The sequence below is a fragment of the Chiloscyllium plagiosum genome, chromosome 25 (assembly GCF_004010195.1).
Source record: "Chiloscyllium plagiosum isolate BGI_BamShark_2017 chromosome 25, ASM401019v2, whole genome shotgun sequence".
Lineage (NCBI taxonomy): Eukaryota > Metazoa > Chordata > Chondrichthyes > Orectolobiformes > Hemiscylliidae > Chiloscyllium > Chiloscyllium plagiosum.
Genome location: NC_057734.1, coordinates 50,130,481 through 50,150,390, shown reverse-complemented (window position 1 = coordinate 50,150,390; position 19,910 = coordinate 50,130,481). Strand labels below are relative to the sequence as shown.

The 19,910-nt window shown below is 41.8% G+C and overlaps 1 protein-coding gene across 3 annotated transcripts in view; it reads left to right on the top strand.

The window, feature by feature from the left end:
* The window catches only part of dgcr2 (DiGeorge syndrome critical region gene 2), a 97,529-nt gene that overhangs the window by 42,963 nt on the left and 34,656 nt on the right, over positions 1–19,910 (top strand). The window contains exons 4-7 of one of the 3 annotated variants that reach the window (XM_043716160.1): positions 16,170–16,295; positions 17,251–17,461; positions 18,267–18,349; positions 18,558–18,713. In XM_043716160.1, the coding sequence (XP_043572095.1) occupies positions 16,170–16,295; positions 17,251–17,461; positions 18,267–18,349; positions 18,558–18,713 (576 nt within the window). Of the gene's footprint in view, positions 1–16,169; positions 16,296–17,250; positions 17,462–18,266; positions 18,350–18,530; positions 18,714–19,910 lie in introns of all 3 variants that reach the window. The other 2 variants (XM_043716158.1, XM_043716159.1) reach the window with 2 other exon arrangements.

Genomic DNA, 19,910 nt, shown 5'->3' with positions numbered 1-19,910 from the left:
CCTTTTCCATCGCTATTTTAAAACTAATAAAATTATGGTTGCTGGCCCCAGATTGCTCCCCCACTGACACCTCTGTCACCTGCCCTGCCTTATTTCCTGAGAGTAGGTCAAGTTTTGTACCTTCTCTAGTAGAAACATCGACATACTGAATCAGAAAATTGTCTTGTACACACTTAACAAATTCCTCTCCATCTAAACCCTTAACACAATGGCAGTCCCAGTCTATGTTTAGAAAGTTAAAATCCCCTACCATAACCACCGTATTATGCTTACAGATAACTGAGATCTCCTTAGAAATTTATTTCTCAATTTCCTGCTGACTATTAGGGGTCTATGATACAATCCCAATAAGGTGATCATCCCTTTCTTATTTCTCCATTCCACCCAAGTAACTTCCCTAGATATATTTCCGGGAATATCCTCCCGAAGTATAACTGTAATGCTATCCCTTGTCAAAAATACCACTCCCCCTCAACATTAAACTGCCAGTCCTGTCCATCCCTGAGCCACGTCTCTGTAATTGCTATGATATCCCAGTCCCATGTTCCTAACCATGCCCTGAGTTCATCTGCTTTCCCTGTTTGGCCTCTTGCATTGAAATAAATGCAGTTCATTTATCAGTCCTACCTTGTTCTCTGCTTTGCCCCTGCCTGCCCTGACTGTTTGACTTGCCTTTGTTCTCAACTGTACCAGTATCAGATTGAAATCTTTCCTCACTATCTCCCAGGGTCCCCCCCAACCTTACTAACTTAAAGCCTCCTGAGCAGCTCTAGCAAATCTCCCTGCCAATATATTAGTCCCCTTCCAATTTAGGTGCAATCTGTCCTCCTTGTACAGGCCACTTCTACCCCAAAACAGCATCCAATGATCCAAAAATGTGAATCCTTCTCCTGAACACTAGCTCCTCAGCCATGCATTTTCTGCTCTATCCTCCTATTCCTGCCCTCACTAGCTTGTAGCACCAGGAGTAATCCAGATATTACTACTCTCGAGGACCTCCTTTTTAAATTCCTGCCTAACTCTGTCATCTCCCTTCAGAATCTCAATCTTTTCCCTTCCTATCTCGTTGGTTCCAATGTGTACAATGACCTCCTGGCCCCTCTTCCCCCTTGAGAAATTGTGCACCCTTTCTGAGACATCCTTGATCCTGGCACCAGGAAAGCAATACATCATTCTGATTTTTCACTGCTGGTCACAGAAACATCTGTCGGACTAGAGAGTTCCCTAACACAATTGATCTCTTGGAACCCGACGTACATATCATTACATTAGAGCCCATCTCAATACCAGAAACTTGGCTGCTCGTGCTACGTACCCCTGAGTGTCCATCAACCGCTACATTTTCTAAAACAGCTTACTTGTTTGAAATGGGGATAGCCACAGAAGACTCCTGCATTACCTGCCTACCTCTCTTACCTTTCCTGGAGTTAACCCATTTGTGTGACTGTATCGGAGACTTTCCTCCTTCCTGTAACTGCCATCCATACATCCAATTGCTCTTGTAAATTCCTCATTGCCTCTACCTGCCTCTCGCTCTCCCAAGGCTGGAGTCTAATTTGGGTCCCTGGTGCTGAGAGGCTGCAGTGCTAACCACTGAACCACCATACTGCCCTCCAGTAGGCTGGGACTATCTTCTCTGGAGTGTCAGAGGCTGAGGGATGACCTTATAGAGGTTTATAGAATCATGAGGGGTATGGATAAAGTAAATAGACAAGGTCAGGGGAGTCCAGAGCTAGAGGCATAGGTTTAGGGTAAGGGGGGAGAAATTTAAAAGGGACCTAAAGGGCAACTTTCCACACAGAAAGTTGCGTGTATGGAATGAGCTGCCAGAAGAAGTGGTGGAGGCTAGTACAATTACAACATTTAAAAGACATCTGAATGGATATACGAATAGAAAGGGTTTAGAGGGATATAGGCCAAGTGCTGGTAAAGACTAGATTAATATGGGATATCTGGACGGCATGGACAAGTTGGACCGAAGGGTCTGTTTCCGTGACTCTACGTTTCCAAAATGCTCTGCCACTAAAAGGTCAGTCACCTTGCCAGGCTCATTAGCTAATACAAAGTTCAGTATGGCCCCTCCTCTAGGTAGACTATCCATGTATTGTTTCAAGAAACCCTCCCGGATGCACCTAACAAATTCTGCCCATCTTAGCCTCTTACTAAGGGGGGATAGCATCTCAGGAGCATAGACGAGCAGTAGCCAGGCCTGTGGCACCACAACTGTTGTAGAGCAGGGGTTGGATGAAGTCCAAGTGAACAATAATGTTAGGAGACTCACTAGTTAGGGGTATGGATAGGCTTTTCTGTGGCCACGTTCGAAACTGTAGGATGATGTATTGCCTCCCTAGTGCCATAGTCAAGGATGACCCTGAGTGGCTGCAAGAAATTCTTATTGGGGGAGGGTGAGCAGCCAGAAGTTGTTGGTACCAACGTGTACAACAATATCGGTAGGAAAAGGGATGAAATCCTGTGGAGTGATTACAGAGAGTTAGGACAGAGACTCTGATATTATCATACTACAGGCCCCCACAACAGCCACCAACACTTTGAGGAACAAATGTGTAGGCAGAGTATGGAAAGATGCAATAACAACAGAGCTGTCATAGTGGATGACTTTAACTTCTCTAATATTGACTGGGATTGCCTTAAGAGTAAGAGGCTAAGATGGGCAGAATTTGTTAGGTGCATCCGGGAGGGTTTCTTGAAACAATACATGGATAGTCTACCTAGAGGAGGGGCCATACTGAACTTTGTATTAGCTAATGAGCCTGGCAAGGTGACTGACCTTTTAGTGGCAGAGCATTTTGGAAACGTAGAGTCACGGAAACAGACCCTTCGGTCCAACTTGTCCATGCCGTCCAGATATCCCCTGCTCTACAACAGTTGTGGTGCCACAGGCCTGGCTACTGCTCGTCTATGCTCCTGAGATGCTATCCCCCCCCACCACCCTCCACCCCCAACAGTATGCAAAACATGTTAGCGAGGAGAAGACCACCGGTAACTCCTGCATTACTTGCTTGCCACTCCTGACAGTCACCATCTACTTGACTGAACCTGTGGTGCAACTGCCTCTCCGAAACCTCTATTACACTCTCAGCCCCTATGTGCTCCGTGTGACCAACTGCTGCTCCAACCAAACCAGGCAATCTGTGAGGAGCTGCAGTTGGTCACACTTGCTACAGACAGAGTCATCAGGGACACTACGCTGCTCCCTGATCTCCCACGCCTGGCAGGAGGAGCACACACCTCTGCCCTAACTGCCATCTCTGCCCCTTACACAAAGAAAGATAAAAGAATCTTACCTTGCCTTTGCCTTGCTCGCCATACTCAAGCCCAGTGTTCACCTAAACCCACACTTGTAGCAACCAGCAGCCATAACTGGTTAAATTAAAATAGTCAGTTAAATTTACAAACAGACCAAGGACCTTCTATGCTCCAACAAACTTCCTAATGGCCCCTCTAATCTCTCTCTTTTTGTTGGTTAGAGGTGAAGGGAAGGACGGAAACACTGCGATGATGTAATGTTTGGGGCTCACTGCTCCTTGGTACTGGGTTCCTCCTCACTCTGCCATTCACTCATGATGCCCAGGGTGATCCTCAGTGGAGTCTCTCTGCCTCCCTCTATGGATGTATTTGAAAGTGATGAGTTTAGATGGCTACAGAGATGGACTTGGTGAATGGGACTAACTGGGTAACTCTTTCAGGAGCCAGTACAGACACTGGTCAAATGTCCTCCTACACTGTAAAAGTCTATGATTCTACTTTTATTATGAACAGCTGGGGCCTGAAAACTGATCCTTGCAGTACCCCAGGGCAGAGGAACTTTGATTATCCGAAGGACATGAGTGGGGAGTATTTTGTTCGTTTAGTCAAATTCCGGATAATCGATTGCTGGATAACATAGTTTAGTTATGCTTGTGATCTTGCCAAATAATCCGATATTCGGATAATCAAAGGCTGGATAATCTCACAATCTGACTGTGAAAATGATCTGTTTATTTCTACTGTTTTCTGCCTATTGACCAATTACTCTTCCATGCCAGTATATTACCAAGTACCCCAACCTCCTGTGCTGGATCAAAAGCCTTCTGAAAATCTCCATCCGTTGACTCTCCTTTATCAATTTTGTAAGCTTCATCCTCAAAAATAACCCTTTAAGTTAATCAAACATGATGTTCCAATTGCCATTCAATGCTGACAGTGCCCAATCAGGTCATTTTTATCCCAAGTTTGTATTTATCTAGCATTTTTCCTTCTACCAATGTTAGGCTGACCGGTCTCTATTTCATTGTTTTGCCTCTTGCTCCTTTCTTAAATAGTAGAATGACATTTGCTAGATTCCAGTCTTCAGGAATCATTCCAGAATTTATGGAATCTTGGAAGATGATTACCAATGCATTGACTATTTCTGTAGCTACCTCCTTTGACAGTAGAATACAGATTCAGGTTCAGGGGCATTATCAACTTTCAACCCCATTGATTTCCCCAGTCTTACCTTCTTATTAATGCTAGATTACGTCAACTCTTGATTATCCCTTGCACTTTGGGTATCTAATTCTGGGAAATTACTTGCACCTTTCTCAGTGGAAACGGGCCCAAAACTAACCATTTTCTGCCATTTCTCTATTCCCGATTATAAATTCTGTTGACTGTGCCTGTAATGAACCAATATTTGGCTAAATGTATCCTATTTGTATACTGTTGCAAAGCAGAGATCAACAACACTGATAATTAAAACCGAAGCACCCAGAAGAGATTTCCTCGCCTTGTAATCTGTTAAGAGAAGTGTATAAAGTGGTATAACCTATCTCTTAGCAATTGCAACCCCCCCCCCCCCAACCAATCTGTTATAAGGAGTGGTTAAATGAGATGGAATCATTTTACCCACTCCATAATTAACAAAGAACAATTTATTTATCGACTCCAACAGTGAAGAAATTAATAGAATTACTGATAAACAGAATAAATCTTTCCTAACTACTACCTATTCCCTTACTGAACTAAATTCTGGAGGTATGCTGCATCAATAATGCAGGTCCCACTTCTACAAATCCAATTAATGAGAACAATAAATGAAAACTTAGTCTCTCAAAGTTCACACAGAATGCATCCTCCTGAACATTCTGTATCTTCTTCAGTTGTCTTCCTCTTTCCAAAATGCCTGCTCAGTCGTTTCTGGTGTCAAAAATATTCACTAAACATGCCATGTATCTTTATAGATTGATGGTGCTTTTTAGAGAATGTGGAGCTTTCTTGCCAGAGCCTGGTATTTCTTTCTTAATTGGCACTTCACACTCACCCTTTCAAATGGCAGTTGGCTCTCCTGTTTCTGTTCAATTGTCTCTTTGTTATATACCTACCTGTGACACATCACATTGTTGTAATATGATTGGTTTCAGGTTGTCAGCACCATCAGATTTGAATTGAATTGTGCCTTTTTAAATTAATTGGCTGAATTTAAACAGTTGCCTGGGTAAAAATGCTGCTAACTGAATGGCTTTTTGATACTTATACCAATTCGAGCACCTGCAGCTACTGCCCACAGACATTAATTTTTAAATCTCCAAATATAACAAGCACTTTATCTTAAAGGTATATCGCAACGCTTTCCCCCAGTTAATAATTTTACCTTATTTTTACACCAGCTTTGTGAACCCATCTCCCTTAAGAAAAAACTGAACCATCATAATGATAAGATGGCTTTGTTTCTTTTACTCTCATCTAAATCTTAATGCCATTATTGCGAGATACAAAGGTCATTAAAAAAAAATCTACCTTTCATTCTAATTCTGCATACACATATAACATTGGACTGTACCAGTTCTATCTTATCTACACATTTTCTTTTAACCTGGCGATAATGCATCAGCAATAACATTTTTATGACCCGCAACATGTACAATTTGTAAATTAAAAGAATGTAACATAAGGCTGCAACAAAATAGTCTCTCATTTTTGTCTTTTAAATCTTTCCAAAAAGGTGAAAGGATTGTGGTCCTTGTACACAATCGTCTCCGTAACGTTGTTTGTAAAATAAACTTTAAAATGTTGTAAGGCCATTACCAAAATTAATAACTCTTCAATGGGGGAGTATTTTCTCTGGTGGAAATTGAGTTTCTTTGAAAAATAACCAATTGGCCTTTCAAGTCTGCCATCATCTTCCTGTATCAACACAGCTCCAACCGCTACATCTCTGGCGTCATTGCAACTTTAAAGGGTTTGTTGAAATTTGGTGTGGCTAAATCTGGTTCAGTGGTTAACATGGCTTTTAAATTCTCAAATGCCTTCTGAAATTTGTCCACTGAAATTTCATGTTCTTCTTCAGCAAATCTGTCAGCAGTACTTAGGTTTGGTACAAACTTCCAGGAGAACCTGCTTAGTCCCAAAAATTACAAACACCTCTTTCTTCAAGGATAGTCTTGGAAATTCCTCAATGGCCTTTGTCTTCAAGTTCCTTGGGGTCATCCTTCCATGTCTGATGTTATGTCCCAACAATGTCATCTCTGCCTTCACGAATTCCATTTTCTGTAAATTTAGGACTAGTCTTTCTTTCCATAATCTTTCAAAGTGTTCTGCCAAATGCACCATGTGATCTTTCCATGAGTGGCTAATGATCAATAAATTATCAAGATAGATGGCACAATTAGTCAGTCCTACCACAACTCTGTTCATAAGTCTTTGAAATGTGGCAGGTGCATTCTTCATTTCAAAGGGCATTACTTTAAATTGATATAGCCCATTTGGGGTTATAAATGCAGAAACCTTTCACTCTCTCCGACAAAGGTACTTATGAAGCTGAAGTCGACACCTCTCTGATCATTAAAACTGAGACACCCAGAAAAGTTCGCTCCCTTTACACACTCTTTCACCACATCCTTTTTCCTAGTGCCTTTCTTCAACCACCAGTGCTATGACTTTGAATCCCTCCTTAATACAGTGAAAACACCTGAGGCCTCTCACCATCTTTTCACCCTGCTGGGTTTCTTTTTTTTCACCTGTGGTAAACTATTCCCAGTGTGATATTCTACTTGTTTTTCACTGAAGAATCTCCCTGTTTTCCAATTTTTATCCCTCACAGAATGAAATTGTTGACAGAGGCTAAATTTCGATTTATGCACTAATGCGTATTCATCTGCCATCTTTCCAGCTATTCTCACTGTTTGAACGTTCTATTCCTCAATATAAGATCTTATCATTTCTGGAAGTTGGCTTTTAAACTCCTCCAGTAGAATAATATCTAAGATTCTCATATATCTTGTCTATCATTAATGCTCTCTCCCATCTATTGAAGCTGCAAACTCGACATAAGTCTGACCTGATTTCTTATATTTCTGAACTATTGTCTATATGCTTTGGGTACCAGTTCGTAGGCACTCAATATAGCTTGTCTAAAATAGAGTCATGGAGTTCTACAGCATGGAGACACTGCCTTCAGCCCAAACTGGTCCATCCACATTAACCCCATTTCCCTGCACTTGGCCCAGCACTTCTACACGTGTCAGTTACTGTGTCAGTTGCTCCCAATGTGATCTCTTCTTCATTGTGGAGACAGGACGCCTACTCTGAGTGCTTCAGAGAACATCTCCAAGACACCCGTACCAACCACCCCACCACCCCATGGCCGAACGCTTCAAATTCCCCATCCCACTCCTCCAAGGACATGCAGGTCCTGGGTCTCCTCCATCGTCACTCCCTAACCACCCGATGCCTGGAGGAAGAACATCTCATCATCTGCCTCAGGACCCTCCAACCCCGTGGCATCAATGTGGATTTCACCAGTTTCCTCATTACCCCTTCCCTCACCTTATCCCAGTTCCAATCTTCTCAGCTCAGCACCACCCTCATGATCTGTCCTACCTGCCCATCTTCGTTCCCACCTATCTGCACCATTTTCCCGTCCAACCTATCACCATTACCCCCTCCTCCATCCATCTATTGCACTATCAGCTACCTTCCCTCCCATTTATCTGCCCTTCCCCAAGGCTCCCAGCCTCATTCCTGATGAAGGGCTTTTGCCCAAAACGTCAATTTTCCTGCTCCGCGGATGCTGCCTGACCTGTGCTTTTCCAGGTCATCTCCATCATCTGCAGTCCTCACTTCTGCTATATCCTTCTAAACCTTTCCTATCTATGTATTTGTCCAAATGCCTTTTAAATGTTGTTAATGTACATGCCTTAGCCACTTCCACTGGCGGCTTATTCCATATACATACCACTCTGTGTAAAAAAAAAAAAAGCTGCTCCTCAAGTTCCCTTCTGTTATTTCCCCTCTAACCTTAAACTCATGCCCTCTAGTCCTTGATTCCCCAAACTGTGGGAAAAAGACTGAATGTACTCACCCTCTCCACGCCTTTTATGATCATATACACTTCGATTAGATCCCCACTCAGTCTCCTATGCTCTAAATAAAAAAGATCCTAGCTTTCCAACCTCTCCCTACAACTCAGTTCCTAGAGTCCTGGCAACATCTTTGCAAATTTCTTCTGCACTCTTTTCAGTTTAATAACATCCTTCGTATAACAAGGTGACCAAAACTGATTGCAATACTCCAAGTATGGCATCACTAACATCCTGTACAACTGCAATATAACTTTCCAACTTTTATATTCAATATCCTGGCTGATGAAGGCCAGTGTGCCAAAAACCACCTTCACTGCCCTGACTTGCTGTGACTCCACTTTCAGAGAACCATGCACCTGAACCCCCAAGGTGAACTACACTCCTTGAGGCCCTACCAAACACAATGAAACTCCTACCTTAATCTGGCTTTCCAAAAGCCTCATACTTGCATTAAACTCCGTTGGCCATTTCTCAGCCCACTTCCCCAGCTGATCAAGGTCCTGCTACAATTTCTGACAACCTTCCTCATGACACCGCCTATTTTAGTGTCATCTATAAACTTACTAAGCAATTGGCCCTGAGGTACACCACTAGTCAAAGGCCTCCAGTCCGACAAGCATCTTTCCACTATTCCCTTCTGCTTCCTAGCATCAAGCCAAATGTGTATCCAATTTGCTAGCTCCCCCTGGATTCCATGCAATCTAACCTTCCAGAGCAGTGTGGAACCTTATCAAGAGCCTTACTGAAATCCATATACACTAGTCTACTGCCCATCCCACATCAATCTTACTGGACACTTCATCAAAGAACACTAACAAATTTGTGAGGCATGATCTCCCATGCACAAAGCCATTCTGACTATGCCTAATCAAACCCTGTTTTTCCAACTGCATGTATATCTTAGAATCTTAATAATCTCTTGATACCTCATCTGACAGCGTTGCAAACACCTCACTAGCCCTGCTTACCAACTTGGTCTGAATTAACATTACCCACACAGCCTCAGGACTATTCAGCTGCCTGGCCAGTTTCTCAAAAGAAATGAAAAAGGCTTTTGCACCTTTTTCAGTGAATTTTGGTATGTCTGGATATATTTGGACATATCCTTACCAGGCTGTTGGCTATGATGGGTTTGCTCATCATCACCTTCCTGTGCTTTTACTTCTGCCATTTGAAGACTTTTTGCTTCAAGTTCCAACTTCATCTTTTCCAATTCAGTTAAAAATTGCATAACCCCAGATTATAGTCCAACTGACTTATTTGGAAGCACTAGCTTTCGGAGCGCTGCTCCTTCATCAGATCCTGATGAAGTGCTTCCAAATAAACCTGTTGGACTATAATCTGGGGTTGTGTTTTTTTAACTTTGGCCACTCCAGTCCAACATTGGCTTCTCCACATCATGTTTTCCAACTCAAACATTTCTTGCCTTTCTCTGTCTTCTAACCCTAATTGTCTCATTTGCAATTTAAATTTTTCCAGCTCCATTGCACTTGGGTGTTTCTCTGATATACCTAAGTGTTTGACTAACTCCATTACAATTTCAGCTTTCTTATTATCTCTACTTAAATTCAATTTTAGCCTGTCCAAAGCACCCAGAAAACATTGTGTCACCTCATAATCTGATAAGAGTGTGAAATATGGTATAATCTGACCTCTCGTCCTCCAATCTGTCATAAAGGAGTGGTTAAATGAAATGCAATCCTTTCACCGGCTTAATAATTAACAAGTAACAATTCATTTATCTTACTCGAACAGGGGCCAAATTAATAACTAACAAACAGAATAAATCTCTTCTAACTGTTACCTATTCCCTTCCTGAACTAAATTCTAATAAGTACGATGTATCAATAACGCAGGTCCCACTTATATAAATCCAATTAATAAGAACAATAAATTGAAACTTAGTCTCTCAAAGTTCACACAGAATACATCCTCCTGAACTTTCTGTATCTTTTTCCGTCGTCTTCCTCTTTCCAAAGTTCCTTCTCCGTTGTTTTCTGGTGTCAAGAATGTTTGCAAAACGTACCATGTATCTTTATAGACAGATGGTGCTTTTTAGAGAGCATGGAAATTTCTTGTGAGAGCTCAGTGTTTCTTTCTCAGTTGGCACTTTGCTCTCACTCCTTCAGATGGCAGTTAGCTCTCTTTTCTGTCCAATTGCCCCTTTTGTTATATACCCCCCATGATATATCAAATTCTAGTGATATAATTGGTTTCAGGTTAGCAATTTAATTGTTCCTTAGCCTCCAAGTACCTTTTTAAATTAAACTGCCTGAATGTAAGCAGTTGTCTGGGTAAAACTGCTGCTTGGGCCTGCTAACTGAATGGCATTTTGACACATGATATCAATTTGAGCACCTGTAGCTGCTGCCCACAGACATTAATTTTTAAATCTCTAAGCATGTCAAGCACTTTATCTTAAAGGGATATCACAATGCTTTACCCCCATTTTACAATTTTTTGCACACCAACTTCGTGACGATATCTGTAGAAATTTTTGCAGTTCAATTTTATTTTATTGGTAGGTTGCATTCCTATTCCATTCTTCGTTTCCTCATCAGTTGCTTGTACCTCCTTTGTTTTTATAAAACTTCACAATCTCCAGATTTATTTCTGTTTATTACCAATTTATAAGCCTTATTTATATAATCCTTAAATTTTGTCAAACATGGCTAACTAACATTTTTGAGCTTTTGCATCTTGAAGGAATGTATAGTTGCTAAAAGCCATGTAATTGCTCTTTTTTTAAAAAAGCCCGTTATTGATGTACAACCTGCCTTTTCATGTATTTTCCTAATCCAGTTTAGCTAGTTTGTGCCTTATGCTGTCATAGCTATGAACAAGGTTAAGTCAGGATCTTGTGGAATGGTACTAAATTGGGGAGGGCAAATTAGGTCAGTATTAGGCAGGAGTTAGAGTGTGTGAATTGGGAAGAACTATTATCGGTAAAGTCAGTGTTTGATATATGGGAACTGTTGAACTCTGAGCAGCAGGTCTTTAAAGACTGGAAAGTTCAATTAAGGAGGAAGGACAAGGATGGCACAGTAAGGGACCCTTGGAGGTTGTGAATTTAGTCAACAGGGAAAAAAGAAACACATGCAAGGGTTAGGAAGCTAAAATTGGACAGGGTCCGTGAGGAATATAAAGAAAGCAGGAAAGAACTTAAGCAGGGAATTAGGAGAGCACGAAGGGACTATGAAGTGACCTTGGCAATTAGGATTTAAGAGAATCCCACGGCATTCTATAGATACATTATAAACAAGAGGATAACTAGGGAGAAGGTAAGGGAAGGAACTTGTGCTTGGAGGGTGAGATCCAAAATGAGTGCTTTACATGCATTCACCCAGGAGATGAGTGCGCAATTTGTGCGGAGCATACTAAATGCAGGCCGTTTTGAGATCAGGAAAGAAGTGATGTTGGATCTCTTGAAGAGCATTAAGATAGATAAGTGCTCAGGTCCTGATGTTATCTATCCAGGTTATTGAGAGAGGCAAGAAAGGAGATTGCTGAGTAGCTAATTTTGTTCCTCTGTTTAAGAAAGGAAAGAGGGATAATCCAGGAAACTATAAACTAGTGAGTCTCACGTTGGTGGTTGGGAAGTGATTGGAGCGAATTCTTAGATATAGGATTTATACGCATTTGGAAAAACATGGCCTAATTAGGGACAGTCAGCATGGCTTTGTGAAGAGAAGGTCATGTCTTGTTAACTTGATTGTCTTTTCCTCAAAAAAAAATTCAAAGTTGATCAATGAGTATAGAGTAGTGGATGTTGTTTACCTGAATTTTAGTCAGGCTTTTGACAAGGTCCCTCGTAGTAGCTTTATCTAGAAATTTACAATGCATGGGATCCACAGTGACTTGGCCATAGGGATTCAGAATTGGCTTGCCAATAGAAGACAGACGGTAATGGCAGAAGGTTGTTTTTCAGGCTGGAGGTCCATGATTAGTGGTGTTCCACAGGAACCTCTGCTGTTTGTGATATATATAAATGACTTCGATGGAAACATAGATGGGTGAGTTAATAAGTTTGCAGACGATACAAAGATTGGTGAAGTTATGGATCATGTAGAATATTGTCAAAGGATGCAGTGGGATATAGATCAGCTGCAGGTATGGGTGGAGAAATGGCAGATGGAGTTTAATCTGGGTAAGTGTGAGGTGTTGCACTTTGGGAGATCAAGTGGTAAGGAAAAGTATACAATTAATGGTAGGACTTTGAACAACATTGAGGTACAGAAGATCTTGGGGTTCATAGCTCCCTGAAAGTGGCCACACAAGTGAATAGTGTGGTAAAGAAGTCATATGGCATGCTTGTCTTTCTTGGTCAGGGAATTCAATACAAGAGTCAGGATGTCCTGCTAAAACTTTATAAGACTTTGGTAAGGCCAGACCTAGAGTATTGTGTTTAGCTCTGGTCGCCAAATTGCAGGACGAATGTGGAGAAAAACTCAGATTGTTTTCTCTTGAGTTGTGGAAGCTGAGGGGAAATATGATAGAAGTTTATAAAATTGAGATCCAAAGATAGGGTTGATGGTCAGAATCTTTTTCCCAGAGGTGAGATGTCTAGTACATCTAATACATAGGAGGCATGCAATTAAGGTGAGAGGGGAGCAGTTCAAAAGAAATGTGAGGGGCAAGTTTTTCTACACAGTGTGGTACGAGTCTGGAACGCACTGCCTGGGGTGGTATTGGAGGCAGATATGATGAAGGCATTTAAGGGACTTTTAAATAAGCACATGAATGTGCAAGGAATGGAGGGATTTGGACTAGTGGCTGGCAAAAGGGATTTGTTTCATTTGGTGTCATGTCCAGCACAACATCAAGAGCCGAAGGTCCCATTCCTGTGCCGTACAGTTCCATGTTCATAATTTCAAAACACCCTTGCTTCAGATTGAACTCCCTCACTTTCAAGAAAAGTGTAAAATTCTGTCATGTTATGTCTCCCATTCGTAACGGTTCATTTTCAACAACATTGTTAATTAGCCCTTTTCATTACATCATACTGGCTCTAAAGTAGCTTGTCCTCTAGTTGGCTCCTCGGTGTGTTGCTGTGTAATACTTGAGGAACTCATCCTCCACAGCTTTGGATTTACCCAGTCTACAAGCAGGTTGAATTCACCCATGATAACTATTTGCCCATGGTACTTGCTTCTCTCATCTCCTTATTAATACCCTTACACTACCACTACAGTTTGGTGACCAAATCAATGTCTGAAGCAATGAAAATAGAAAATGCTAGGGAGACTCAGCAGGTTTGACAGCATCTGTGGAGAGAGAAACAAAGTTACTGTCTGAGTTTGATATGACTTCTTTCGTGGCCCTTGCTGTTTTTAGCTCCACCAAAACAGATTCCAGAAATTGTTCTTCCAAACTGAGATCCTGTCACTGAGGCATTGATCCCATCTCATTTATTCAGTGCAACTCCTTCTTTTCCTTCTTGTCTATCATACCTAAGCATTGAAAATCCATGAGCATTCAGTTCCTAATTGTGGTCACCAGATAGCCATGTCTCTCTACTGGTAATTATATCATAACCATTTGTCTCTATTTGTGCCTTTAGATCAACTATCTTATTGAGATGCTGCGTGCATTCCAGTAGAGAATTCTTAACTTTATCTTCTGCATTCTGCATTTGAGACATGCTGGATGCTCGACTTTGTTTCTCCTGTCTTCTAGTCGCCTTAGGTTTTCTCCTTCCATTTGGGTTACCTGTCAAGTTCCTATCCCTTTAACAATGGCTTATGTCTGAAACGTCGATTCTCCTGCTCCTCGGATGCTGCCTGGCCTGCTGTTTTTTTTTCCAGCACCACAATTTTCAACTATCCCTTTGACACGTTAGCTTAAATCCACTCCAATACCACTAGCAAATCTTCGTGTGAGGATATCAGCCCCAGTTCTGTTAGGAATGTAACCTGTTCACTTGTACAGGTCTACCAGCCCCATAATTGATCCCAATATTTCAGAAATCTGACCTTCCCTTCTACACCAGTTATCCAGCCAAACATTTAACCAATTGATCCTCCTGTTCTTATGCTCACTAGCATGCAGTACTGGGACTAATCTTAACACCACTGCTCCAGGGGTCCTGCATTTGAATTTTCTCCTTAACTCCCCAAAATCTACTTCCAGCACTTCATCCCTTTTCCTACCAATGTCCGTGTTATCACTATGAAAGATGACTTCTGCCAGATTCTACTACCCTAGAAGGGAGTCCTGAAGCCATTTTGTAATGTCATTGACCCTAGCAGCTGGGGGGCAGCACACCATCCTGAAGTTGCGTGTAATGCAGCAGAAAATACCTGATTGTGGAATCCCCTATCAAAGATGCCTTTCCATTTTCTTTCTCCTCTTCTGTACACCAAGATGCCTTTGGTGACGTGGATTTGTCTTTGGTGCACTCACTTGAGGAAGCATGCCTTCACTAATTTCCAAAGGAGAATACTGATTAGCAAGCACAGTAGACATTTTTGGATTGCATGGTAGTCTCCATTCCCTTTCTGCTAGTATGCTTATTAATTGTGATATGACCACATCTTTCTACCTACATGGTTCTCTTCCTTGTGAAAGCCCAGTAGAGAGTCTAGCTACTGTTTAAATTCCAAAACACAGCTCAAACCTGTGTAGCCAGTGACAATGTTTGGGGACATATTTATTTCTGTACATTGTCGAATGTGCCATTCTGTAACTCTGAAATTTGTTTGTCACACTTAGAATAAGTATAAACTTACTATGAAATCTTACTAGTATTTTAAATTCAGTTACATTTACTTTATTTTCCTTTGATTTCCTTTGTAATTTTATTTTACTTTGGCTTAAGTTTGGAAATGCTCCTTACTGAAATCTAAAAGTCTGCCTCTTTATAAATTATATATGTTTTCTCATTTTAAACTATTTAGACTCTGTAACAGTAGCTTCTTAATAACAATAATCTTATGGATTTCTAGTGATAGCTCTCTTGAATCTTTGCCCCACACTGTGTCTTTTGGGTCCATTTGTCTCCCCTCCCAGAACATGAGTGCAAGTCCTAAGCCTTGCCCTCTCTTTTATGCTGCCCAAGTCAACGTATTTCCCACAGGTACCAATGTCTCCCAACCTGGATTGTGAACTTAAATGGGAAGTCCCTTATTGTGAAAAGGTGACACCTTTTTCTAAAGTCCCCTATGGGGGGAGAAACATCCTCTCAACCTCTACCAGGTCAATATCCTTCAGAACCTTCTCCACCTCAGTACAATGGCCTCTAATTGTTTTAAACTCCAAAGAGGCTTAGCCTTTCCTCATGGAATAAACACTCCGACACAGTAATCTAAACCTGACTATTCTGGCCCTTTCCCACCTGACCTGCCATTATCCACTTCATAAACTAAAACTTACCACGAGTGTTGTCACTAATGCCTTGACTTGCATTGAATCCCTGTCACTTTTCAGTCTACATTGGCTCCCCCTTGAACAATCCCTTAAAATTCTTACCTTTTCTTATTAAATTCCTCGATTGGCCTCACTCCTCCCTAACTGTGCAATCTTCTCCAACTCCATAACTCTCAAAAATATCTGCACTCTTGCAATTTAGTCTTTTGCATGTCTTTCCATAGACAACCTAGCTATCAGCAACTTCAACTTCCCTGTGAAGAGCGTACACAGCCCCTCCCTCAAAGCCCCTGTGTTCCTCTTTTAATGCGCTAATTTAAACCTAACTCTATGGTCTCTGTGTTCCAGTCTCTCATATTACTGCTGTTGAAGAACATTGGGATGTTGTTGTGTAGTGAATGTTTGTGGGGGTGGTGGCAACAATTGCCTTCAGTTTCAATGAGTGCTGTTTTTCCCTGCTAGGTATAATTGGCGACCATCAGATACATCGGGTGAAGGAAACAGTGGACTCTAAACATGGGCGTGGCAGGGGAGCTGAGGACAGCCGATTTTACCCTGTTAACATGGGTCAGTCATTTCAATTGGAACGTAGGTTACTGTTCTAACCTTTCATCTAAACCCAGAAGGCTCTTAGATTATCAGTAGTTACCAGTTTATGCTTTGGGATCAATCGCAATTCAATGTTAGAACTTTTTCTATCTACCAATTACTTCTGAAATCATGAGTCCTAATCCTTCTGGAGAACACTTGTTGAAAGTACTGGCTCTCTCTCGTGCACAGTTGCTAAAAGTGCTGTCACTCACTGGGAGTGGGGACCAGTTCTACCAATACTGACTGTGGTTAGTATATTCCTGTCGTATCCATTCCTGGACCTCTGTAATAAAACCGACCTGTTCAATAGTCTGGTGTTACATAACCCAGTCAACAGTACTCACTTGTGTCGCAGCAGTCTTACCAGATCATAGGCAGCTCTCTTATTAGAGAGCGATGACTAATGTAAATTAACCTGAGGCCCACCATAGCTCAAGCAAGGGGAGACATTGAGTCCTTCATAGTAACATCAGCCAGTGATGGGATTTGAACCCACACTGTTGGCGACACACTGCTTCGCATACCAACTATCTAACCAACTGAGCTAGAATAGAGCAGGCTAAAAGGGCTTTTGATCAAGTTATTAAGGTCGAGTTAATGAAAGGAAACGGGTTCTCGTGATGTGATGGTTGATAACACATTCGCATGTTGAGATTTGGAAGACACCGCATGATGGATCTAGATTTGGTATAAGCCTTTAAAAGAGAATTGAGTAAATAAGTGAAGAAGATAGTGATTTTAGGGAAAGGAGGAATGAGTGGGGCTAATGTTATTGCTTTTCAAAAAAAGCCAACACTGAATCAAAGGGCTGTATGGTCTTCTGTGTGAAATGCTGCAGGGTGTTTTCCGTTTGGATATTATGCACCCTTCGCTGAATTTTATGTACTGCATCCTTCTCCACTTGCTGTAATACAAGAGCTGAACAAACCTCTCAGCCTTTTATTGTTGGTAGGGAAGTGCCCAACTGGCTGGCATCACTATGAGGGGACAGCGAGCTGTTACAGAGTGTATTTAAACAGCGAGAACTATTGGGATGCTGTCCAGATGTGTCAGCAAGTGAATGGATCACTGGCCACCTTCACGACTGATCAGGAGTTACGGTTCATCCTGGCTGAAGAGTGGGACCTGGAGGAGCGGCCAGTGAGCCGCAAGGACCAGCGCAGGTGAGACTCTGGACAAAAGAAAGTAGAATTTTTTTTAAAAACTGTTTTGGGGAGGTGGATAGAGAGAAGAGGAACTTGCAAAGGGTAGGGTGAGGTGGGAGGACAGCGGGCATGGAGAGCAGATGTGGTGTTGGGAGTGGAGTGGGTAAAGGAAGTGTGATGCAAAGGGCAGCTGCGAGCCAGGGAGCATGGTGGTGAAGAGGAATGGGGCTCAAGTTAGAGGTTGGCAGGATATTATTAGAGTAGAGTGAGTAAGAGGCAAAGTGAAAATGAATGGGATGGGACTTCGGGCTGAATGGCGTGGGGTTGGTTCCAAACGTTGATGCTCCTATGAGTTACAACAGAGTCGCTGGGTCATCACAACAGAGTGAGGTCCTTTGGCTCAACAAGTTAATATAGGTTATCCATGGGGCAATCCATTCTGCCTAACCTGGCCCTGTCTATTCTGCTAACCTATCTGTGTCATGATGCAGTTGATTGGTATCAACCTAATTATTTGTCATCCCAAGCTTGGTTTATAAGCATTCTGCAGTCTGCATTCTAACATCTAACTTAATGATTCAGAGCAAAAAAAGCACAAAATGCATCTTCTCATTGACCCTTGAGGACCATCACTGTTGACCATGTTCTGGGCTGAAAGTCTATCTTTGCATGCTGCTGTGTGTCCTTAAGCCCAAATTTTATCCAAGCTATCATTTGAGCCTCCCATTCCTTGAACCTTGGTTTATTATTAGTATTAGCATGTGCTATAAATGGAGATAATTAATTAATTAATTATCTGTTTGCTGAATGGTTTATTTTCCAGATTCTGGGTTGGCTATCAATACATGGTAACCAACCGAAGTCACACCTCCCTCCAGGGGCAATGGGAAGTAGCCTACAAGAGCAGTGAGTATGCAGGATGCTAAATTCTTCATTGTTCATAATATCTTTGTCTGATCTGATACTCCTTATGTGGCCCCACACTGCCAACAAACCCCTCCCTGGTTCTCCCACCATGCACCCATCCTCTGCATTCTATTTTTGTTTATAAATACACATTGTATTTCACTGCTTTTTCCTTCTGTAGGTTCATCAGAAGTTTTTCTTCCCCCAGAGAAGGTGACATTCTTTGGGATGACTATCTCTGAACAGGAGAACGTGTTATGTGCTCAGCTGCAATGCTCCCACTTGCCCAGCCTACGGCACCGTGGATTGCACAGCTGGTATGCAGAGAACTGCAATGAGAAGTCAGCATTTCTTTGTAAGAGAAGTGAGTACACGCTTGGAAATATCTGTATATTGATAACTGTCGGCTCACCAACTGCTCCCAAAACCCTGAAGATCATGAAACAAATCTAGGGAATATGATTTACAATGTTGTGTTTTGGAAGGGTGCAACTACAAGAAAGGCCACCAGACCACATCTCTCCCTTTTGATTTCAAAGTGCAAATTCAGTTTGTCCTGACTCCCCCTGTAGGCTGAGTCACCTTGATGGTGTTGAGAAAGCTTTTGTTTTTGTTTCATCTGACGCTGTAGGCTGAGCTAGACTCCTTTACACATCCTGATACTAGTGAAGTACAAGATCAGTGTGGCTCAGTTTCGAGATTGGGGGCAAGGGACTTGTTTATTCTGGGTCAGTGTTGCTAAATCCATCACTGGTGATGTTTATCCTAGGTAAGTGACACATTACCTCACCATTTAATCTAATAGTGTGCAGTCAGACTGAATAGAGGGGTGAGCAGTGGGTGCTTGAGGAATCTAAATGTTCTATGACCTCTTTCGAGGATTAGTCTTACTATGAAGACACTGATCCAGTGCCTTGCCAATGAAGAAGCAAATGATCAAATAATAGCAGATAGGTTTGTGGTATTGGGGATTTCATTATTAGAGTCACAGTTAGATTTTCTTGTAAATCTTATGCAGGGAGGTGTTGGTGTCCTGCCTTCTAGGAACATGAGTGAGGACCTGATGTCCCAGGTGAACAATGTCAGAGAATACTTGTGTAGCAGTTGTTAGGGTTAGCTTTATTGTCACATGTACTTGCATGAGTATAGTGAAAAGTTTACAAGTTGCCACTTAAGACACCATCTTAGGTATAAAGATACCTAAATACAGATTCTTAAGTACAAATTCTTAGGGAAAGCTTAGAAAAATAAAGTAATAAAAAGTCCAGTATTACAGGCCTTTGCACAATCTTGAGTACAAAAGTAGAAAATCATAGAAATAAATTAGATAGAGAAAGAAGTAAAAAGTTATCTAACAAGTTGGTGGCAGACTAGGACTCCACAGCCGGAGCTCATCTGCTCCATAGGCTTTTTTTTTCTCTTTTTGTGTTTTGTTTCTCCCTCTTCCTTCTTACCTCACATGCCTTGAGTGAAGTCATTGTGGACTCCTGGCCACAGCACAGACTCAGATACAATTGTTAGGATTAGATGTGATGTCTGGCATGGAGATTCTCAAATAAGC